The sequence below is a fragment of the Oncorhynchus mykiss genome, chromosome 3 (assembly GCF_057628025.1).
Source record: "Oncorhynchus mykiss isolate SJ-2025 chromosome 3, ASM5762802v1, whole genome shotgun sequence".
NCBI lineage: Eukaryota > Metazoa > Chordata > Actinopteri > Salmoniformes > Salmonidae > Oncorhynchus > Oncorhynchus mykiss.
In genome coordinates, this window is record NC_143024.1 from 20494951 (window position 1) to 20515000 (window position 20050).

The following is a 20050-nucleotide window of genomic DNA, read 5'->3' on the forward strand; positions in this document are numbered from 1 at the left end:
AGGCACACTGGATAATTATATTGGATTCGTGAGGGCGTGGCTTTCAAATAATTATTTTTGGCCCCCCGTAAGTGGAAGTGATGTACCAGTTTTATGAGTCTATGGTTATGTTAATTAACATTTGAGCATCTCTGCTACCATTTCTGAAGTTTTTATTAACACATACATAAGAGCATGTGGAAAAAAATACTTTAAAGACTATATAAAGTGTTATTGCATAACACCATTTTTGTAAACTATATACACTTCATACTGATCAAAATACTATATGAGTTGTTATTGCATTTGACTTATTAGGATCCGATGCCAATGGTGACAGCTCGTCTTACTGGGGCCCGACATATAACGAGAAAGACATTACAGACAAAATACTTCACAATTTACATACATTTAAAAACATTAACTTATATGTATGTGCATAACACTGAAAGTGTTCAGTCCCAAACACAGACTCTAGCTCCGTTAATACATGGTTCTAACTTGTGTCCTTTGTCCTGATCTTGTCCACATGCTCATTGTGCCCACATTTGTAGACAGGTGTAGACAATCAAACGACCCCATACACCTCCAGAGGTAGTCGGACACATATTCTGTCTGAATATCGTACAAGTGTAGACAGATCTGGACAGAGAAACCATTTCAATCGTCATTATCCTGCCCTATAAAAGCATTGACAGGTGGCACCATTAACTGATTACATCAATATGTGTCTTACAATAAATACATAAATATTATTTTGAAAGAATAGCTGTGAAATAATTTGCATAATAGAATGGACCAGGAAGTGTAACAGCGTCCACACTAGCACGGTAATAATTTAACACTCAAAAGTGTGGACCCGTATAGACAGTGGCCAGCCTCAGACTTCAGTGCAGAGCCAACCTTTGACTGTGATCTGATTACAATCACATAGCCATCATGCAGTAGCTTTCCCAACTATTTATAAACACCATGCACACTCAGGCTCTCATAAAGAATGACTGATAAACTCTCTCACCCTTGAACACATCAACCTAGATAACTCCTGGTGGTTTGGGGCAGGACTATACCCTACCTACCATATCTACCAGAACCTCTCGAGAGATAACTACCTACCGAGGTGGAGACTGGAATCTGTGCCTGTCTCGCCCTCTACTGGTCAATTACAATCTATACTGTTCCTTCTCTCTCTCTTTTACATATTTTAACTGTTCCTTCTCCCCTCTGCCTCTCTCTCACACGCTTCTCTCTCTCTCCCCCTCTATCCCTCCCTCTCTCTCTCTTACACACACACACACACACACACACACACACACACACACACACACACACACACACACACACACACACACACACACACACACACACACACACACACACACACACACACACACACACACACACACACACACACACACACACACACACACACACAAAACACAATAAATAACACATATTTGATGTATAATACTTTTTATTTTAACTTAAAAAGAGATTGGATCAAAAACAGACTCAATAAATAAGAAATAAATATCATTGTTGTAATAATTCATTCATAATTATAATTACTCTGACAGAGTCTGACAGAAACAGACCCTTTTTTGCTCTAAAAAAATTCTAAAATCAGTAACCCCTTTAAACCCTTCATCATTTCTCCCTATTAACAAAAATAATTGATAAATTAGTCAATAAATAAAAACTTGTTCAAATATTAAAACCTCTCAGAAAAGGTGCAGTCCCTCCCACCCACATTTATCCTAAAATCTAAGTAGAAATTGAAAATATGTTTGTGATTCTCCCTTTTCTTTATTTCTAATACAATATCCCCTAACGAAGATAATAATAATAATAACAATAATAATAATAATATTGTGTCATTCTTCAGTGATTTATCTAAAGTACTCTTCTTTTTGCGTTTTTTTGTAATTTTCTAAATGTTACTCTTCTTAAACTAAATTATTTACAGGCCATAAGGATCTCTCTCCAAAGTTTCTCTAAATTACTCATTTTTGTCTCAATATTTTTTCCTGTTTTCCTTTTTTTATTACGAAATGGAGGCTTTCCTATTTGTATCATGTTATACACATGTAATAGCCATGTAATATGACATGTTATGGTCCAAAGAAGTGATATATCACCATTATTCATCATCTCATCAATGACTTTAGTAAGTACTTCCTGGGTCGTGTATGTGTGTGATCTTCACTGCCCTACACACTCCAGACAAACTCCTCACAAACCATTTTCAAACTGAGTCAAGTTCAAAGGGTACGATTACTGACATATATGTATTTGAAAGTATGTCAGTGTTTGTGTGTGTGAGGACTATAATATGTACATTGGTCAATATCTGTGCCTTGGTCCTTTTAGAGTGCAATGTGTGTGTGTGTGTGTGGTATTTGTGTGTGTGCTGTTCCCCGTCGCTCAAAAGAAAGGTAGTAGGTCTGAGGGCGCAATGCACGCTGGGATTCCACCATGGCCAGAGTCTGAGAGAGAGAGCGAGAGAGAGAGAGAGAGCAGCGAGAGAGAGAGAGAGAGAGAGAGCAGAGAGAGAGAGAGAGAACAGAGAGAGAGAGAGAGAGAGAGAGAGCAGAGAGAGAGAGAGAGAGAGAGAACAGAGAGAGAGAGAGAGAGAGAGAGCAGAGAGAGAGAGAGAGAGAGAGAGAGAACAGAGAGAGAGAGAGAGAGAGAGAGAGAGAGAGAGAGAGAGCTTGTTAGGACATGGATATAGTATTGTGGTTAACCTCTACAATAATCCTCTATATATCAGAGAACAAAGAAATAACAGTATAGAAACAATTCATCCCTCATGTGGATGTCATTTCCAACAAAAAAATATATTACCAGAAACCATTTGCACAAAACAGTTTACCTCTACTATGTCTGCATCATTGGTTACTATAGTAAACCTCTGTGTTTTTCAACAGGGATAACGTCATGGTGCTTTTACACATAGACATACAGAGTGTCCAGGGCATGCAACTCAACACAGTGAAATATCCATGAATGTTGTTGTCGTCATTTGGGAGGCCTTTTGCCTTTTCTGTAATTGTATGTATGTCTGTGTGTTTGTGTGTGTGTGTGTCCGTGCACGCACACGTTGTACTTGTGTCTTAGATCACGGCAAGCAAAGGTTCCCAACATGCATCACTCTCTGGCAGTTGCAGTATAGAAATTCTGGGTAACAGTCGCCCTTAGTCCACAAGTAGCTTAGAATTCTGTGTGGTAGCTTCTCTGGTAAATTTGTAAATTAAAGCAATTACAATACATTTTTCTCATTTGTTGTCTTTTAATGTTATTTATTATTAGATTATTCAGATAAACTGATCTAAGGTCAGTTTTGTGTTTTCTCCCATATGGTTAACGTTTTGATTTGGGGCAGGTTAGCTGATCCTAGATCTGGCTCTATGGGTAACCTCTACCCATACCAAGACACAATTTTTCCCCCATGTTATTAATTCTCCCAGAATTCCTATAGTTTAAGTCTGTTCTCCAATCGACAAGAGGCAATGTTTAACACCATAACAACCACAAACCATTACCTCAAGACACCGGCCAGGGGGGTGAGAGAAGGGGAGAGAGAAAGGAAGCAAGAGAGAGAAAGAAGGAGAAAGAAAGATGGGAGGGGAGAAAAGGAGAGGAGTGATAGAGAGATATAAAACAGGAGAGGGAAATAGACTGGTAGAAAAGAAGGGGAAATAGACACCAATCAGAAAGTCAGGCCAGTCCACAGTCTTACCAATCAGAAGCCAAGGACACACAGCCTACCAATCAGAATCCAGATCAGCAGAGTTTAGTGTCATCAGAGGTCCACAGTCCAGTGCTGCATCTGAATAGTCTGAAGTAACTTCCTCTCCCTCCCTGTCTCTTTCCTCTCTACGCTCATCTGCTCATCTTCCACCGTATTGTTTTCACCTATTACTTGGTTTCAGTGCAGATGAAGGAAATGCGACCGGGTGATGAAGGCTCTTTAAACTATGAGATGGACTTGGACTTATCCTAGGTATGTGTGCTGTTTATCGGGAGTTATTTACAATTCCTTGCTTAGCTTACACATGCAAAATAATTTCACACATTTTCCTTACAAAGGGGTTACCCACCTCTATATCCACATACAGTGCCTTGCGAAAATATTCGGCCCCCTTGAACTTTGCGACCTTTTGCCACATTTCAGGCTTCAAACATAAAGATATAAAACTGTATTTTTTTGTGAAGAATCAACAACAAGTGGGACACAATCATGAAGTGGAATGACATTTATTGGATATTTCAAACTTTTTTAACAAATCAAAAACTGAAAAATTGGGCGTGCAAAATTATTCAGCCCCCTTAAGTTAATATTTTGTAGCGCCACCTTTTGCTGCGATTACAGCTGTAAGTCGCTTGGGGTATGTCTCTATCAGTTTTGCACATCGAGAGACTGACATTTTTTCCCATTCCTCCTTGCAAAACAACTCGAGCTCAGTGAGGTTGGATGGAGAGCATTTGTGAACAGCAGTTTTCAGTTCTTTCCACAGATTCTCGATTGGATTCAGGTCTGGACTTTGACTTGGCCATTCTAACACCTGGATATGTTTATTTTTGAACCATTCCATTGTAGATTTTGCTTTATGTTTTGGATCATTGTCTTGTTGGAAGACAAATCTCCGTCCCAGTCTCAGGTCTTTTGCAGACTCCATCAGGTTTTCTTCCAGAATGGTCCTGTATTTGGCTCCATCCATCTTCCCATCAATTTTAACCATCTTCCCTGTCCCTGCTGAAGAAAAGCAGGCCCAAACCATGATGCTGCCACCACCATGTTTGACAGTGGGTATGGTGTGTTCAGGGTGATGAGCTGTGTTGCTTTTACACCAAACATAACGTTTTGCATTGTTGCCAAAAAGTTCAATTTTGGTTTCATCTGACCAGAGCACCTTCTTTCACATGTTTGGTGTGTCTCCCAGGTGGCTTGTGGCAAACTTTAAACAACACTTTTTATGGATATCTTTAAGAAATGGCTTTCTTCTTGCCACTCAAGAAGTTCCATAAAGGCCAGATTTGTGCAATATACGACTGATTGTTGTCCTATGGACAGAGTCTCCCACCTCAGCTGTAGATCTCTGCAGTTCATCCAGAGTGATCATGGGCCTCTTGGCTGCATCTCTGATCAGTCTTCTCCTTGTATAAGATGAAAGTTTAGAGGGACGGCCAGGTCTTGGTAGATTTGCAGTGGTCTGATACTCCTTCCATTTCAATATTATCGCTTGCACAGTGCTCCTTGGGATGTTTAAAGCTTGGGAAATCTTTTTGTATCCAAATCCGTCTTTAAACTTCTTCACAACAGTATCTCGGACCTGCCTGGTGTGCTCCTTGTTCTTCATGATGCTCTCTGCGCTTTTAACGGACCTCTGAGACTATCACAGTGCAGGTGCATTTATACGGAGACTTGATTACACACAGGTGGATTGTATTTATCATCATTAGTCATTTAGGTCAACATTGGATCATTCAGAGATCCTCACTGAACTTCTGGAGAGAGTTTGCTGCACTGAAAGTAAAGGGGCTGAATAATTTTGCACGCCCAATTTTTCAGTTTTTGATTTGTTAAAAAAGTTTGAAATATCCAATAAATGTCGTTCCACTTCATGATTGTGTCCCACTTATTGTTGATTCTTCACAAAAAAATACAGTTTTATATCTTTATGTTTGAAGCCTGAAATGTGGCAAAAGGTCGCAAAGTTCAAGGGGGCCGAATACTTTCGCAAGGCACTGTAGGCTATGATCAGCACCAAATGCAGATGGCTGGGCTGGACTAGGCTGGGCTGGACTAGGCTGGGCTGGGCTGGGCTGGACTGGGCTGGACTAGGCTGGGATAGTTCTAGGCTAGACTGGGATAGTTTACGGCGTAAATCTGTACTTTAAACCCAACAACAGATGAAGGGGCCCCATTACCTGTTACCCCATTACACACTGAATGGCCTGGTTAGAGACTGTAGGAAAACATTCAGAAACCTACTGTAACCACACAGTTAACTTTAGACACACACACACACACACACACACACACACACACACACACACACACACACACACACACACACACACACACACACACACACACACACAGCCCCCTTGCCCACCTCAGTCTAGCCCAAATATACAGTAGCACTATAATGATAATGACACCAAACAGAACACTACAGAAACTGATCAAAAACGAAACTGCAGAAAAACAACGACCATTAATACAGTTTTTATCCAAATATCCAATACAATTATCCATCAGTCAATGCGGATATTCAATCGAATCAATTGATACTTAATTTATCAGATCCCAGTTATTGACAGTTATTGATCAGTATGTGCACAGGTCAATACAAAAGAAAGTCACAATGCACCAAACACAGTCTGTGGTCACCACAGCAACAGGGCATGCAGGTCAGTGCATGGCCGGTTGCTCGGGGCGACGGAACAAACAAACAAATCGCCAAGGGCAACCAGCACAGGCAATCCACCTCCACAGCAACCCAGACACAGGCCAACCAATCAACTTACAACACGTGAGAGGAAGGGGGGTCGGGGCTTTATCGGTCGCTAGGTAACCATAGTGATGGGATCCCGCGAATTATGATTGGACGGGAGGATCTCAGGTGAGGTATGTTGTTGTTTCAGGAAAAGATTCAAAAACATCAGAAAATAAAAATAAATAAAAAATATAAAGTTGGATAACAATATTTCAATAATTTAGTTTTAATTTGGCTACAAAATCTCTAAATGATTAAACTACCTACAAAGCATTTTTTGTTATTTCATGTGTTTAATATTCTTTACCACATATGCACTGCTTATTTAAGATCCCGCCCACTCTAGTCATATAGCCCTTTCACCAATCAGCATTTTAGAAAGATGTGACTGACAGCAGCTTGCATAAACTCCATTGTCATTCTTTCCTGTTTCCTCCCCAAACCCAAATATCCCTCCTCCTTCCCATCACTTCTCTCTTACATGCCTCCCCGACCTCACTCCTACCCTCCTCTCTCCTCTCCGCCTCTCTCCTGCCTCCTACCCTCCTCTCTCCTCTCTTCTACCCTCCTCTCTCCTTCCTCCTACCCTCCTCTTTCCTGCCTCCTACCCTCCTCTCTCCTACCCTCCCCTCTCGTCCCTCCTTTCTCCTCCCTCCTACCCTCCTCCCCTCCACCCCACCTCTCTCTTGCCTCCTCCCCTCCTCTCTTCTACCCGCCAGTCTCCTCTTTTATTGCCTCCCATTCCTCCATCCCTCTATCCACACATTCTTTCTCCTCCCTCTCTCTTTCCCAGCCCCTATCCCTTCTCACCTCTCTCCTTCAGTAGGGGCGGTTGGCGTCTTTAGGTCGTTTCAGCTGCACCTTGAGTCTCTTCATGCCGATCTGGAACCCATTCATAGCCTGGATGGCAGTCTGGGCACTGGATGGGTTGTCAAAACTCACAAAACCTGGGGAGGGAGGGAGGAACGAGAGAGGAAGAGGGAACGGAGGGAGGAACGAGAGAGGAAGAGGAAACAGAGAGAGAAACATTCTGAAATGTAATATAACATGTATAATCACATTGCTTCGTTGCGACAGACAGAGATACAGTCATACAGTATGCTACCAGCAACTGTGAGTTATGATCATCATGTATCATAGCAACAGGTGGAATTGCAATTCTCTCTTATCTCCCTCCATTTCTCCTCCGTTCCTCCTTTCTTTCCTTTTCTCCTGGATACTCACTATTCACCCATCCCTGCCTCTCTCCTATGTCTCCCCCTCCAATCCCTCTCTCTCTGTCTTACCGAAGCACTTGCTCTGGTTGGTGGCGCGGTCTACAAAGACTTTAGCTGAGATGACGTTTCCAAAGGGCAGAAACATCTGGAGCATCTCACTGTCACTGAACTCCTGAGGCAGGTGGTAGATAAAGATATTACAACCCTCCGGCCCTAGGGGAGGAACACACACACGTTAGGGTCTGTGACGGAGAGACACACTCACACAAATATTCATGAGGATCTATGATTCACACGCACACTAATCTGAGACACACACACGCACACACACAACAGGTGCTGTCTGAGAGACAGGAAGTGACATCACCTTCTCGCTGCTGCTGTTGCTGGGGCTGCTGGTGTTGCTGGGCAACCAGGGTAGGTTGCTGTGGAAAATGCTGGCCGACCAATCCATAGGCAGCAGGGTACGCCGCTGTGATGAGAGAGAGAGTGACATCAGATGATGAAACACTGGTTGGAGGTCCAAGACACCCCTAACCACAGATCTAGGATCAGATTACCCTACATATCCTCAATGGCAGAGATGGTAGGGAGGAACACACCTCTGACCCTGTACCCCAGGGATCATCAACTAGATTCACCTCTGACCTTGTGCCATAGGGATCATCAACTAGATTCACCTCTGACCCTGTACCACAGGGATCATCAACTAGATTCACCTCTGACCCTGTACCACAGGGATCATCAACTAGATTCACCTCTGACCTTGTACCACAGGGATCATCAACTAGATTCACCTCTGACCCTGTACCACAGGGATCACCAACTAGATTCACCTCTGACCCTGTACCCCAGGGATCATCAACTAGATTCACCTCTGACCCTGTACCACAGGGATCATCAACTAGATTCACCTCTGACCCTGTACCACAGGGATCATCATCTAGATTCACCTCTGACCCTGTACCACAGGGATCATCAACTAGATTCACCTCTGACCCTGTACCACAGGGATCATCAACTAGATTCACCTCTGACCCTGTACCACAGGGATCATCAACTAGATTCACCTCTGACCCTGTACCATAGGGATCACCAACTAGATTCACCTCTGACCCTGTACCACAGGGATCATCAACTAGATTCACCTCTGACCCTGTACCACAGGGATCATCAACTAGATTCACCTCTGACCCTGTACCACAGGGATCATCAACTAGATTCACCTCTGACCCTGTACCACAGGGATCATCAACTAGATTCACCTCTGACCCTGTACCACAGGGATCATCAACTAGATTCACCTCTGACCCTGTACCACAGGGATCACCAACTAGATTCACCTCTGACCCTGTACCACAGGGATCATCAACTAGATTCACCTCTGACCCTGTACCACAGGGATCATCAACTAGATTCACCTCTGACCCTGTACCACAGGGATCATCAACTATATTCACCTCTGACCCTGTACCATAGGGATCACCAACTAGATTCACATCTGACCCTGTACCACAGGGATCATCAACTAGATTCACCTCTGACCCTGTACCACAGGGATCATCAACTAGATTCACCTCTGACCCTGTACCACAGGGATCATCAACTAGATTCACCTCTGACCCTGTACCACAGGGATCATCAACTAGATTCACCTCTGACCCTGTACCACAGGGATCACCAACTAGATTCACCTCTGACCCTGTACCCCAGGGATCATCAACTAGATTCACCTCTGACCCTGTACCACAGGGATCATCAACTAGATTCACATCTGACCCTGTACCACAGGGATCATCATCTAGATTCACCTCTGACCCTGTACCACAGGGATCATCAACTAGATTCACCTCTGACCCTGTACCACAGGGATCATCAACTAGATTCACCTCTGACCCTATACCACAGGGATCATCAACTAGATTCACCTCTGACCCTGTACCACAGGGATCATCAACTAGATTCACCTCTGACCCTGTACCACAGGGATCATCAACTAGATTCACCTCTGACCCTGTACCACAGGGATCATCAACTAGATTCACCTCTGACCCTGTACCATAGGGATCATCAACTAGATTCACCTCTGATCCTGTACCACAGGGATCATCAACTAGATTCACCTCTGACCTGTACCACAGGGATCATCAACTAGATTCACCTCTGACCCTGTACCACAGGGATCATCAACTAGATTCACCTCTGACCCTGTACCACAGGGATCACCAACTAGATTCACCTCTGACCCTGTACCCCAGGGATCATCAACTAGATTCACCTCTGACCCTGTACCACAGGGATCATCAACTAGATTCACATCTGACCCTGTACCACAGGGATCATCATCTAGATTCACCTCTGACCCTGTACCACAGGGATCATCAACTAGATTCACCTCTGACCCTGTACCACAGGGATCATCAACTAGATTCACCTCTGACCCTGTACCACAGGGATCATCAACTAGATTCACCTCTGACCCTGTACCACAGGGATCATCAACTAGATTCACCTCTGACCCTGTACCACAGGGATCATCAACTAGATTCACCTCTGACCCTGTACCACAGGGATCATCAACTAGATTCACCTCTGACCCTGTACCATAGGGATCATCAACTAGATTCACCTCTGATCCTGTACCACAGGGATCATCAACTAGATTCACCTCTGACCTGTACCACAGGGATCATCAACTAGATTCACCTCTGACCCTGTACCACAGGGATCATCAACTAGATTCACCTCTGACCCTGTACCACAGGGATCACCAACTAGATTCACCTCTGACCCTGTACCCCAGGGATCATGAACTAGATTCACCTCTGACCCTGTACCACAGGGATCATCAACTAGATTCACATCTGACCCTGTACCACAGGGATCATCATCTAGATTCACCTCTGACCCTGTACTACAGGGATCATCAACTAGATTCACCTCTGACCCTGTACCACAGGGATCATCAACTAGATTCACCTCTGACCCTGTACCACAGGGATCATCAACTAGATTCACCTCTGACCCTGTACCACAGGGATCATCAACTAGATTCACCTCTGACCCTGTACCACAGGGATCATCAACTAGATTCACCTCTGACCCTGTACCACAGGGATCATCAACTAGATTCACCTCTGACCCTGTACCATAGGGATCATCAACTAGATTCACCTCTGATCCTGTACCACAGGGATCATCAACTAGATTCACCTCTGACCTGTACCACAGGGATCATCAACTAGATTCACCTCTGACCCTGTACCACAGGGATCATCAACTAGATTCACCTCTGACCCTGTACCACAGGGATCATCAACTAGATTCACCTCTGACCCTGTACCACAGGGATCATCAACTAGATTCACCTCTGACCCTGTACCACAGGGATCATCAACTAGATTCACCTCTGACCCTGTACCATAGGGATCACCAACTAGATTCACCTCTGACCCTGTACCACAGGGATCATCAACTAGATTCACCTCTGACCCTGTACCACAGGGATCATCAACTAGATTCACCTCTGACCCTGTACCACAGGGATCACCAACTAGATTCACCTCTGACCCTGTACCACAGGGATCATCAAATAGATTCACCTCTGACCCTGTACCACAGGGATCATCAACTAGATTCACCTCTGACCCTGTACCATAGGGATCATCAACTAGATTCACCTCTGACCCTGTACCACAGGGATCATCAACTAGATTCACCTCTGACCCTGTACCACAGGGATCATCAACTAGATTCACCTCTGACCCTGTACCATAGGGATCACCAACTAGATTCACCTCTGACCCTGTACCCCAGGGATCATCAACTAGATTCACCTCTGACCCTGTACCACAGGGATCATCAACTAGATTCACATCTGACCCTGTACCACAGGGATCATCATCTAGATTCACCTCTTACCCTGTACTACAGGGATCATCAACTAGATTCACCTCTGACCCTGTACCACAGGGATCATCAACTAGATTCACCTCTGACCCTGTACCACAGGGATCATCAACTAGATTCACCTCTGACCCTGTACCACAGGGATCATCAACTAGATTCACCTCTGACCCTGTACCACAGGGATCATCAACTAGATTCACCTCTGACCCTGTACCACAGGGATCATCAACTAGATTCACCTCTGACCCTGTACCATAGGGATCACCAACTAGATTCACCTCTGACCCTGTACCACAGGGATCATCAACTAGATTCACCTCTGACCCTGTACCACAGGGATCATCAACTAGATTCACCTCTGACCCTGTACCACAGGGATCACCAACTAGATTCACCTCTGACCCTGTACCACAGGGATCATCAAATAGATTCACCTCTGACCCTGTACCACAGGGATCATCAACTAGATTCACCTCTGACCCTGTACCATAGGGATCATCAACTAGATTCACCTCTGACCCTGTACCACAGGGATCATCAACTAGATTCACCTCTGACCCTGTACCACAGGGATCATCAACTAGATTCACCTCTGACCCTGTACCATAGGGATCACCAACTAGATTCACCTCTGACCCTGTACCCCAGGGATCATCAACTAGATTCACCTCTGACCCTGTACCACAGGGATCATCAACTAGATTCACATCTGACCCTGTACCACAGGGATCATCATCTAGATTCACCTCTTACCCTGTACTACAGGGATCATCAACTAGATTCACCTCTGACCCGGTACCACAGGGATCATCAACTAGATTCACCTCTGACCCTGTACCACAGGGATCATCAACTAGATTCACCTCTGACCCTGTACCACAGGGATCATCAACTAGATTCACCTCTGACCCTGTACCACAGGGATCATCAACTAGATTCACCTCTGACCCTGTACCACAGGGATCATCAACTAGATTCACCTCTGACCCTGTACCATAGGGATCATCAACTAGATTCACCTCTGATCCTGTACCACAGGGATCATCAACTAGATTCACCTCTGACCTGTACCACAGGGATCATCAACTAGATTCACCTCTGACCCTGTACCACAGGGATCATCAACTAGATTCACCTCTGACCCTGTACCACAGGGATCATCAACTAGATTCACCTCTGACCCTGTACCACAGGGATCATCAACTAGATTCACCTCTGACCCTGTACCATAGGGATCACCAACTAGATTCACCTCTGACCCTGTACCACAGGGATCATCAACTAGATTCACCTCTGACCCTGTACCACAGGGATCATCAACTAGATTCACCTCTGACCCTGTACCACAGGGATCACCAACTAGATTCACCTCTGACCCTGTACCACAGGGATCATCAACTAGATTCACCTCTGACCCTGTACCACAGGGATCATCAACTAGATTCACCTCTGACCCTGTACCACAGAGATCATCAACTAGATTCACCTCTGACCCTGTACCACAGGGATCATCAACTAGATTCACCTCTGACCCTGTACCACAGGGATCATCAACTAGATTCACCTCTGACCCTGTACCACATGGATCATCAACTAGATTCACCTCTGACCCTGTACCACAGGGATCATCAACTAGATTCACCTCTGACCCTGTACCACAGGGATCACCAACTAGATTCACCTCTGACCCTGTACCACAGGGATCATCAACTAGATTCACCTCTGACCCTGTACCACAGGGATCATCAACTAGATTCACCTCTGACCCTGTACCACAGGGATCACCAACTAGATTCACCTCTGACCCTGTACCACAGGGATCATCAACTAGATTCACCTCTGACCCTGTACCACAGGGATCATCAACTAGATTCACCTCTGACCCTGTACCACAGGGATCATCAACTAGATTCACCTCTGACCCTGTACCACAGGGATCATCAACTAGATTCACCTCTGACCCTGTACCACAGGGATCATCAACTAGATTCACCTCTTACCCTGTACCACAGGGATCACCAACTAGATTCACCTCTGACCTTGTACCACAGGGATCACCAACTAGATTCACCTCTGACCCTGTACCACAGGGATCATCAACTAGATTCACCTCTGACCCTGTACCACAGGGATCATCAACTAGATTCACCTCTGACCCTGTACCATAGGGATCACCAACTAGATTCACCTCTGACCCTGTACCACAGGGATCATCAACTAGATTCACCTCTGACCCTGTACCACAGGGATCATCAACTAGATTCACCTCTGACCCTGTACCACAGGGATCACCAACTAGATTCACCTCTGACCCTGTACCACAGGGATCATCAACTAGATTCACCTCTGACCCTGTACCACAGGGATCATCAACTAGATTCACCTCTGACCCTGTACCATAGGGATCATCAACTAGATTCACCTCTGACCCTGTACCACAGGGATCATCAACTAGATTCACCTCTGACCCTGTACCACAGGGATCATCAACTAGATTCACCTCTGACCCTGTACCATAGGGATCACCAACTAGATTCACCTCTGACCCTGTACCACAGGGATCATCAACTAGATTCACCTCTGACCCTGTACCACAGGGATCACCAACTAGATTCACCTCTGACCCTGTACCACAGGGATCATCAACTAGATTCACCTCTGACCCTGTACCACAGGGATCATCAACTAGATTCACCTCTGACCCTGTACCACAGAGATCATCAACTAGATTCACCTCTGACCCTGTACCACAGGGATCATCAACTAGATTCACCTCTGACCCTGTACCACAGGGATCATCAACTAGATTCACCTCTGACCCTGTACCACAGGGATCCTCAACTAGATTCACCTCTGACCCTGTACCACAGGGATCATCAACTAGATTCACCTCTGACCCTGTACCACATGGATCATCAACTAGATTCACCTCTGACCCTGTACCACAGGGATCATCAACTAGATTCACCTCTGACCCTGTACCACAGGGATCATCAACTAGATTCACCTCTGACCCTGTACCACAGGGATCATCAACTAGATTCACCTCTGACCCTGTACCACAGGGATCATCAACTAGATTCACCTCTTACCCTGTACCACAGGGATCACCAACTAGATTCACCTCTGACCTTGTACCACAGGGATCACCAACTAGATTCACCTCTGACCCTGTACCACAGGGATCATCAACTAGATTCAGCCGCAGGCTGATTTTTTTCTTGAGTTCATGGTCAGGGGGCCGGAACATAATAAGTCATTTGTATACTCTAAATTGACCACAAGAATCCCAATATAACGTTTGACTAAAACATAATAATGCTTACATTTGTATACCATCACATATATCTCTCTACTATGCATTGGAAATCATGTTGGAAAAAATATCAAAAATTAAAATCACTTGCTGGGGAACTCTGCTGTACCAGTTAATTACTGTCCTACTCTGAGAGCATTGAGGACTCCATTCTGACAATGCAAAATGAACCCAGTCACTATAAGTGTCATAGGAGCTGGTAGTGTGTGTGACTGTGGCCCACCTGTGTAGTGCTGCATGCCTGCATACGCCTGCTGGAGAGGATCTAGAGATAATGCTGGACTCTGGGCTGCAGGGAGAGAGTGAGGGAAGCAGGGAGGGAGGGAGGCAGGCAGGGAGGGAGGGAGGGAGAGAGAGAGGGAGAGAGAGAGGAAGGGAGATAAGTAGGGAGGGAAGCAGGAATGCAGGGAGGGAGGGAGGGAGAGAGAGAGGGAGAGAGAGGAAGGGAGATAAGTAGGGAGGGAGAGAGGGAGGGAGGGAAGCAGGAATGCAGTGAGGGAGGGAGGGAGAGAGGGAGGGAGGGAGAGAGTGAAGGAAGCAGGAAACCAGGGAGGGAGGGAGGGAGGGAGGGAGTGGCAGAGCAGAGAGTGAATATAGGGAACACATGGAGATATCAGTATTTCTGTGGTAAATATTCTATCTTTGGTAATTCAGCTCGTACCTTGGTACGCATGAATGCCATTGGTGTATAGTGCTTCTGATGCTTGCTGTCCATTGGTTGGTGGACTGTAACCATTGACTCCTAGAGGTGGAGGTAGTGATGGCACGGGCGTGGCTGAGATGGTTGGAGGGGTATTCGTACCTGCAAACCGGGAGGACCAATCACAGTGGAGGAGATATTGTGATTGACAGCTACTAGACTCTATAGTGTATAAGAAAGAGAAAAAGGCAGAGCATAAATGCAGGGGAGAAGCAATGATTGGTTAGTGGGGCAAAGGGAGTTAAGGGGAGGGTGCATCTCATTGTAAAGTGGCTTCCTCCTCTTGTCTACCTTCCTCAATCTGAATTGATGTTAAAAAAAAGTGGTGAAAGGTAATTCCCAGCTTTCAGATGAGAGAGAAGCGATTAGTGTAGACTGTAAAAGATGCTGATTAGACGAGGAGAAGAAGCCACTTTACATTATTGAGATGCACTCACAAGCAGATGAACTTAGAAACCAATGAAGAGAAGTAAATGTACATCAAATAGACAGACTTGATCTGCATAGCATTGTAAACATAAGATCAATCCATGTTATTACTAACATACAGTATCCGTAAGCATCTGTAAGTGTGTTTGTGTGTGTGTGTGTGTGTGTGTGTGTGTGTGTGTGTGTGTGTGTGTGTGTGTGTGTGTGTGTGTGTACCAGAGGAAGATGTGATGGGCGTGGCGATGATTCCGTTTGCGTTGAGCGCTGCCATCTGCTGCATCTGTAAACTGGCAACAGTTGCTACAGGAGACAGGTACGCTGACTGAGCAACCAGAGCTTGCTGCTGGACAATCTAGAGAAAGAAAGAAAGAAGACAGAGGGGAGAGAGAAAAACGGGCAGGAAGAGAGTGAGTGAGAGAGGAAAGGCAGGGAGAGAGAGAGAGGAAAGACAGGGGGAGAGAGAGTGAGAGAAAGAGGAAAGACAGGGAGAGAGAGAGTGAAGAGAGAGAGGAAAGACAGGGAGAGAGAGAGTGAGAGAGAGAGGAAAGACAGGGAGAGAGAGAGTGAGAGAGAGAGGAAAGACAGGGAGAGAGAGAGTGAGAGAGAGAGAGGAAAGACAGGGAGAGAGAAAGTGAAGAGAGAGAGAGGAAAGACAGGGAGAGAGAGTGAGAGAGAGAGGAAAGACAGGGAGAGAGAGAGAGAGTGAAGAGAGAGAGAGGAAAGACAGGGAGAGAGAGTGAGAGAGAGAGGAAAGACAGGGAGAGAGAGAGTGAGAGAGCGAGGAAAGACAGGGAGTGAGAGTGAGAGAGAGAGGAAAGACAGGGAAAGAGAGAGTGAGAGATAGAGGAAAGACAGGGAGAGAGAGTGAGAGAGAGATGAAAGACAGGGAGAGAGAGAGTGAGAGATATAGGAAAGACAGGGAGAGAGAGAGTGAGAGAGAGAGGAAAGACAGGGAGAGAGAGAGTGAGAGAGAGAGCAAAGACAGGGAGAGAGTGAGAGAGAGGGGAAAGACAGGGAGAGAGAGAGTGAGAGAGAGAGGAAAGACAGGGAGAGAGAGGGTGAGAGAGAGAGGAAAGACAGGGAGAGAGAGAATGAGAGAGAGAGGAAAGACAGGGAGAGAGAGTGAGAGAGAGAGGAAAGACAGGGAGAGAGAGAGTGAGAGAGAGAGGAAAGACAGGGAAAGAGAGAGTGAGAGATAGAGGAAAGACAGGGAGAGAGAGAGTGAGGGAGAGAGGAAAGACAGGGAGAGAGAGAGTGAAGAGAGAGAGAGAGGAAAGACAGGGAGAGAGAGTGAGAGAGAGGAAAGACAGGGAGAGAGAGAGAGAGAGAGGAAAGACAGGGAGAGAGAGTGAGAGAGAGAGGAAAGACAGGGAGAGAGAGAGTGAGAGAGAGAGGAAAGACAGGGAAAGAGAGAGTGCGAGATAGAGGGAAGACAGGGAGAGAGAGTGAGAGAGAGAGAAAAGACAGGGAGAGAGAGAGTGAGAGATATAGGAAAGACAGGGAGAGAGAGAGCGAGAGAGAGAGGAAAGACAGGGAGAGAGAGAGTGAGAGAGAGAGGAAAGACAGGGAGAGAGTGAGAGAGAGGGGAAAGACAGGGAGAGAGAGAGTGAGAGAGAGAGGAAAGACAGGGAGAGAGAGGGTGAGAGAGAGAGGAAAGACAGGGAGAGAGAGAGTGAGAGAGAGAGGAAAGACAGGGAGAGAGAGAGTGAGAGAGAGGAAAGACAGGGAGAGAGAGAATGAGAGAGAGAGGAAAGACAGGGAGAGAGAGTGAGAGAGAGAGGAAAGACAGGAAGAGAGAGAGTGAGAGAGAGAGGAAAGACAGGGAGAGAGAGAGTGAGAGAGAGGAAAGACAGGGAGAGAGAGAGTGAGAGAGAGAGGAAAGACAGGGAGAGAGAGAGTGAAAGAGAGAGGAAAGACAGGGAGAGAGAGTGAGAGAGAGAGGAAAGACAGGGAGAGAGAGAGTGAGAGAGAGAGGAAAGACAGGGAGAGAGAGAGTGTGAGAGAGAGGAAAGACAGGGAGAGAGAGTGAGAGAGAGAGGAAAGACAGGGAGAGAGAGAGTGTGAGAGAGAGGAAAGACAGGGAGAGAGAGATTAGGCCGATACCCACTAATTATAAAATCCAGAAAAGAGTCGTTAAATTCTACAACCACCTAAAATGAAGAGATTCCCAAACCTTCCATAACAAAGCCATCACCTACAGAGAGATGAACCTGGAGAAGAGTCCCCTAAGCAAGCTGGTCCTGGGGCTCTGTTCACAAACACAAACACACCCCACAGAGCCCCAGGACAGCAAAACAATTAGACCCAACCAAATCATGAGAAAACAAAAAGATAATTACTTGATACATTGGAAAGAATTAACAAAAAAAAGAGAGAGAGAGAGAGAGAGAGAGAGAGAGAGAGACCGAGAGAGAGAGAGAGAGAGAGAGAGAGAGAGAGAGAGAGAGAGAGACCGAGAGAGAGAGAGAGAGTGAGAGAGAGAGAGAGAGAGAGAGAGAGGCCGAGAGAGAGACCGAGAGAGAGAGAGAGAGAGAGAGAGAGAGAGAGAGAGAGAGAGAGGATGAATAGAGATGTAATTACATGTCCATTATATCCAGCCACGGGGTTAATGGCTGTGCAGCAGAAAAGCTGGGGTTACTAGGAAGTGTGTGTGTGTGTGTGTGTGTGTGTGTGTGTGTGTGTGTGTGTGTGTGTGTGTGTGTGTGTGTGTGTGTTGCTGTGGATTTTGTTGAGAGATGACTAATGCTAAATGACGTGTCCATTCAGTAATAACATTAGCGCAGATTAGGACAGTGATAGCCCCTTGAAAAACATCACATCCTCTCATACCCAAAGCACCACTCAAACCAGTGTGTGTGTGTATATGAGTGCCTCCGTGCATGTGTGCATGTGTGTAACGGCGTGTGTGTAACGGTGTGTGTGCTTACCGCCTGTGCGCTGACGGCCTGTGTGTAAGCGTTGTAAGCAGGGAAGTTAAGTGTCATGGTGGGGCTGAAGATGCCCAGCTGTGATGCCACCTGCTGCATCCGTCTCAGCCCTCTCTCCTTCTCTGTGTCGGCAAACTTGACCACCAGACTGGACGACGCACCCTGCAAGGAAACACACACCGGTCTTTAAGTTAAACACATGGATTTACTGAATTACCCCATACTGGGAATACAATCAACCAAGATTGGGTGCACTGTTATGAAACGCGTATTTATGTTGAAAGGTAAATAAAGTTCCTCTCAAACCATTTACAGAGACAGGACATGTTCTATACTGTTTCTGTACAGAATACATTAACTTTCCACATACCAATGAGAGAGGGAGAGGTAGGAAGACGTGTCTGTGACTTACAGAGGAAGAGGTAGGAAGACTTGTCCGTGACTTACAGAGGGAGAGGTTGGAAGACTTGTCTGTGACTTACAGAGGGAGAGGTAGGAAGACTTGTCTGTGACTTACAGAGGGAGAGGTAGGAAGACTTGTCCGTGACTTACAGAGGGAGAGGTTGGAAGACTTATCTGTGACTTACAGAGGGAGAGGTAGGATGACATGTCTGTGACTTACAGAGGGAGAGGTAGGATGACTTGTCTGTGACTTACAGAGGGAGAGGTAGGAAGACTTGTCTGTGACTTACAGAGGGAGAGATAGGAAGACTTCTCTGTGACTTACAGAGGGAGAGGTAGGAAGACGTGTCTGTGACTTACAGAGGGAGAGGTAGGATGACTTGTCTGTGACTTACAGAGGGAGAGGTAGGAAGACTTGTCTGTGACTTACAGAGGGAGAGATAGGAAGACTTGTCTGTGACTTACAGAGGGAGAGGTAGGAAGACTTGTCTGTGACTTACAGAGGGAGAGGTAGGAATACTTGTCTGTGACTTACAGAGGGAGAGGTTGGAAGACTTGTCTGTGACTTACAGAGGGAGAGGTTGGAAGACTTGTCTGTGACTTACAGAGGGAGAGGTAGGATGACTTGTCTGTGACTTACAGAGGGAGAGGTAGGATGACTTGTCTGT

The 20050-nt window shown here is 45.8% G+C and overlaps 1 protein-coding gene across 6 annotated transcripts in view; it reads right to left on the reverse strand.

The window, feature by feature from the left end:
- Nucleotides 1-1435: 1435 nt before the first annotated feature.
- The window catches only part of LOC110508553 (CUGBP Elav-like family member 3), a 66873-nt gene continuing 48258 nt past the window's right edge, over nucleotides 1436-20050 (reverse strand). For 2 of the 6 annotated variants that reach the window (XM_036968098.2, XM_036968109.2), the window contains 8 exons: nucleotides 18981-19142; nucleotides 16270-16405; nucleotides 15586-15786; nucleotides 15148-15213; nucleotides 8067-8171; nucleotides 7769-7912; nucleotides 7293-7429; nucleotides 1436-2465 (listed from right to left, as the gene is read on the reverse strand). In XM_036968098.2, the coding sequence (XP_036823993.1) occupies nucleotides 7302-7429; nucleotides 7769-7912; nucleotides 8067-8171; nucleotides 15148-15213; nucleotides 15586-15786; nucleotides 16270-16405; nucleotides 18981-19142 (942 nt within the window). In that variant the 3' untranslated portion in view covers nucleotides 1436-2465; nucleotides 7293-7301. Of the gene's footprint in view, nucleotides 2466-6513; nucleotides 6604-7292; nucleotides 7430-7768; nucleotides 7913-8066; nucleotides 8172-15147; nucleotides 15214-15585; nucleotides 15787-16269; nucleotides 16406-18980; nucleotides 19143-20050 lie in introns of all 6 variants that reach the window. The other 4 variants (XM_036968106.2, XM_090224277.1, XR_016492603.1 and 1 more) reach the window with 3 other exon arrangements.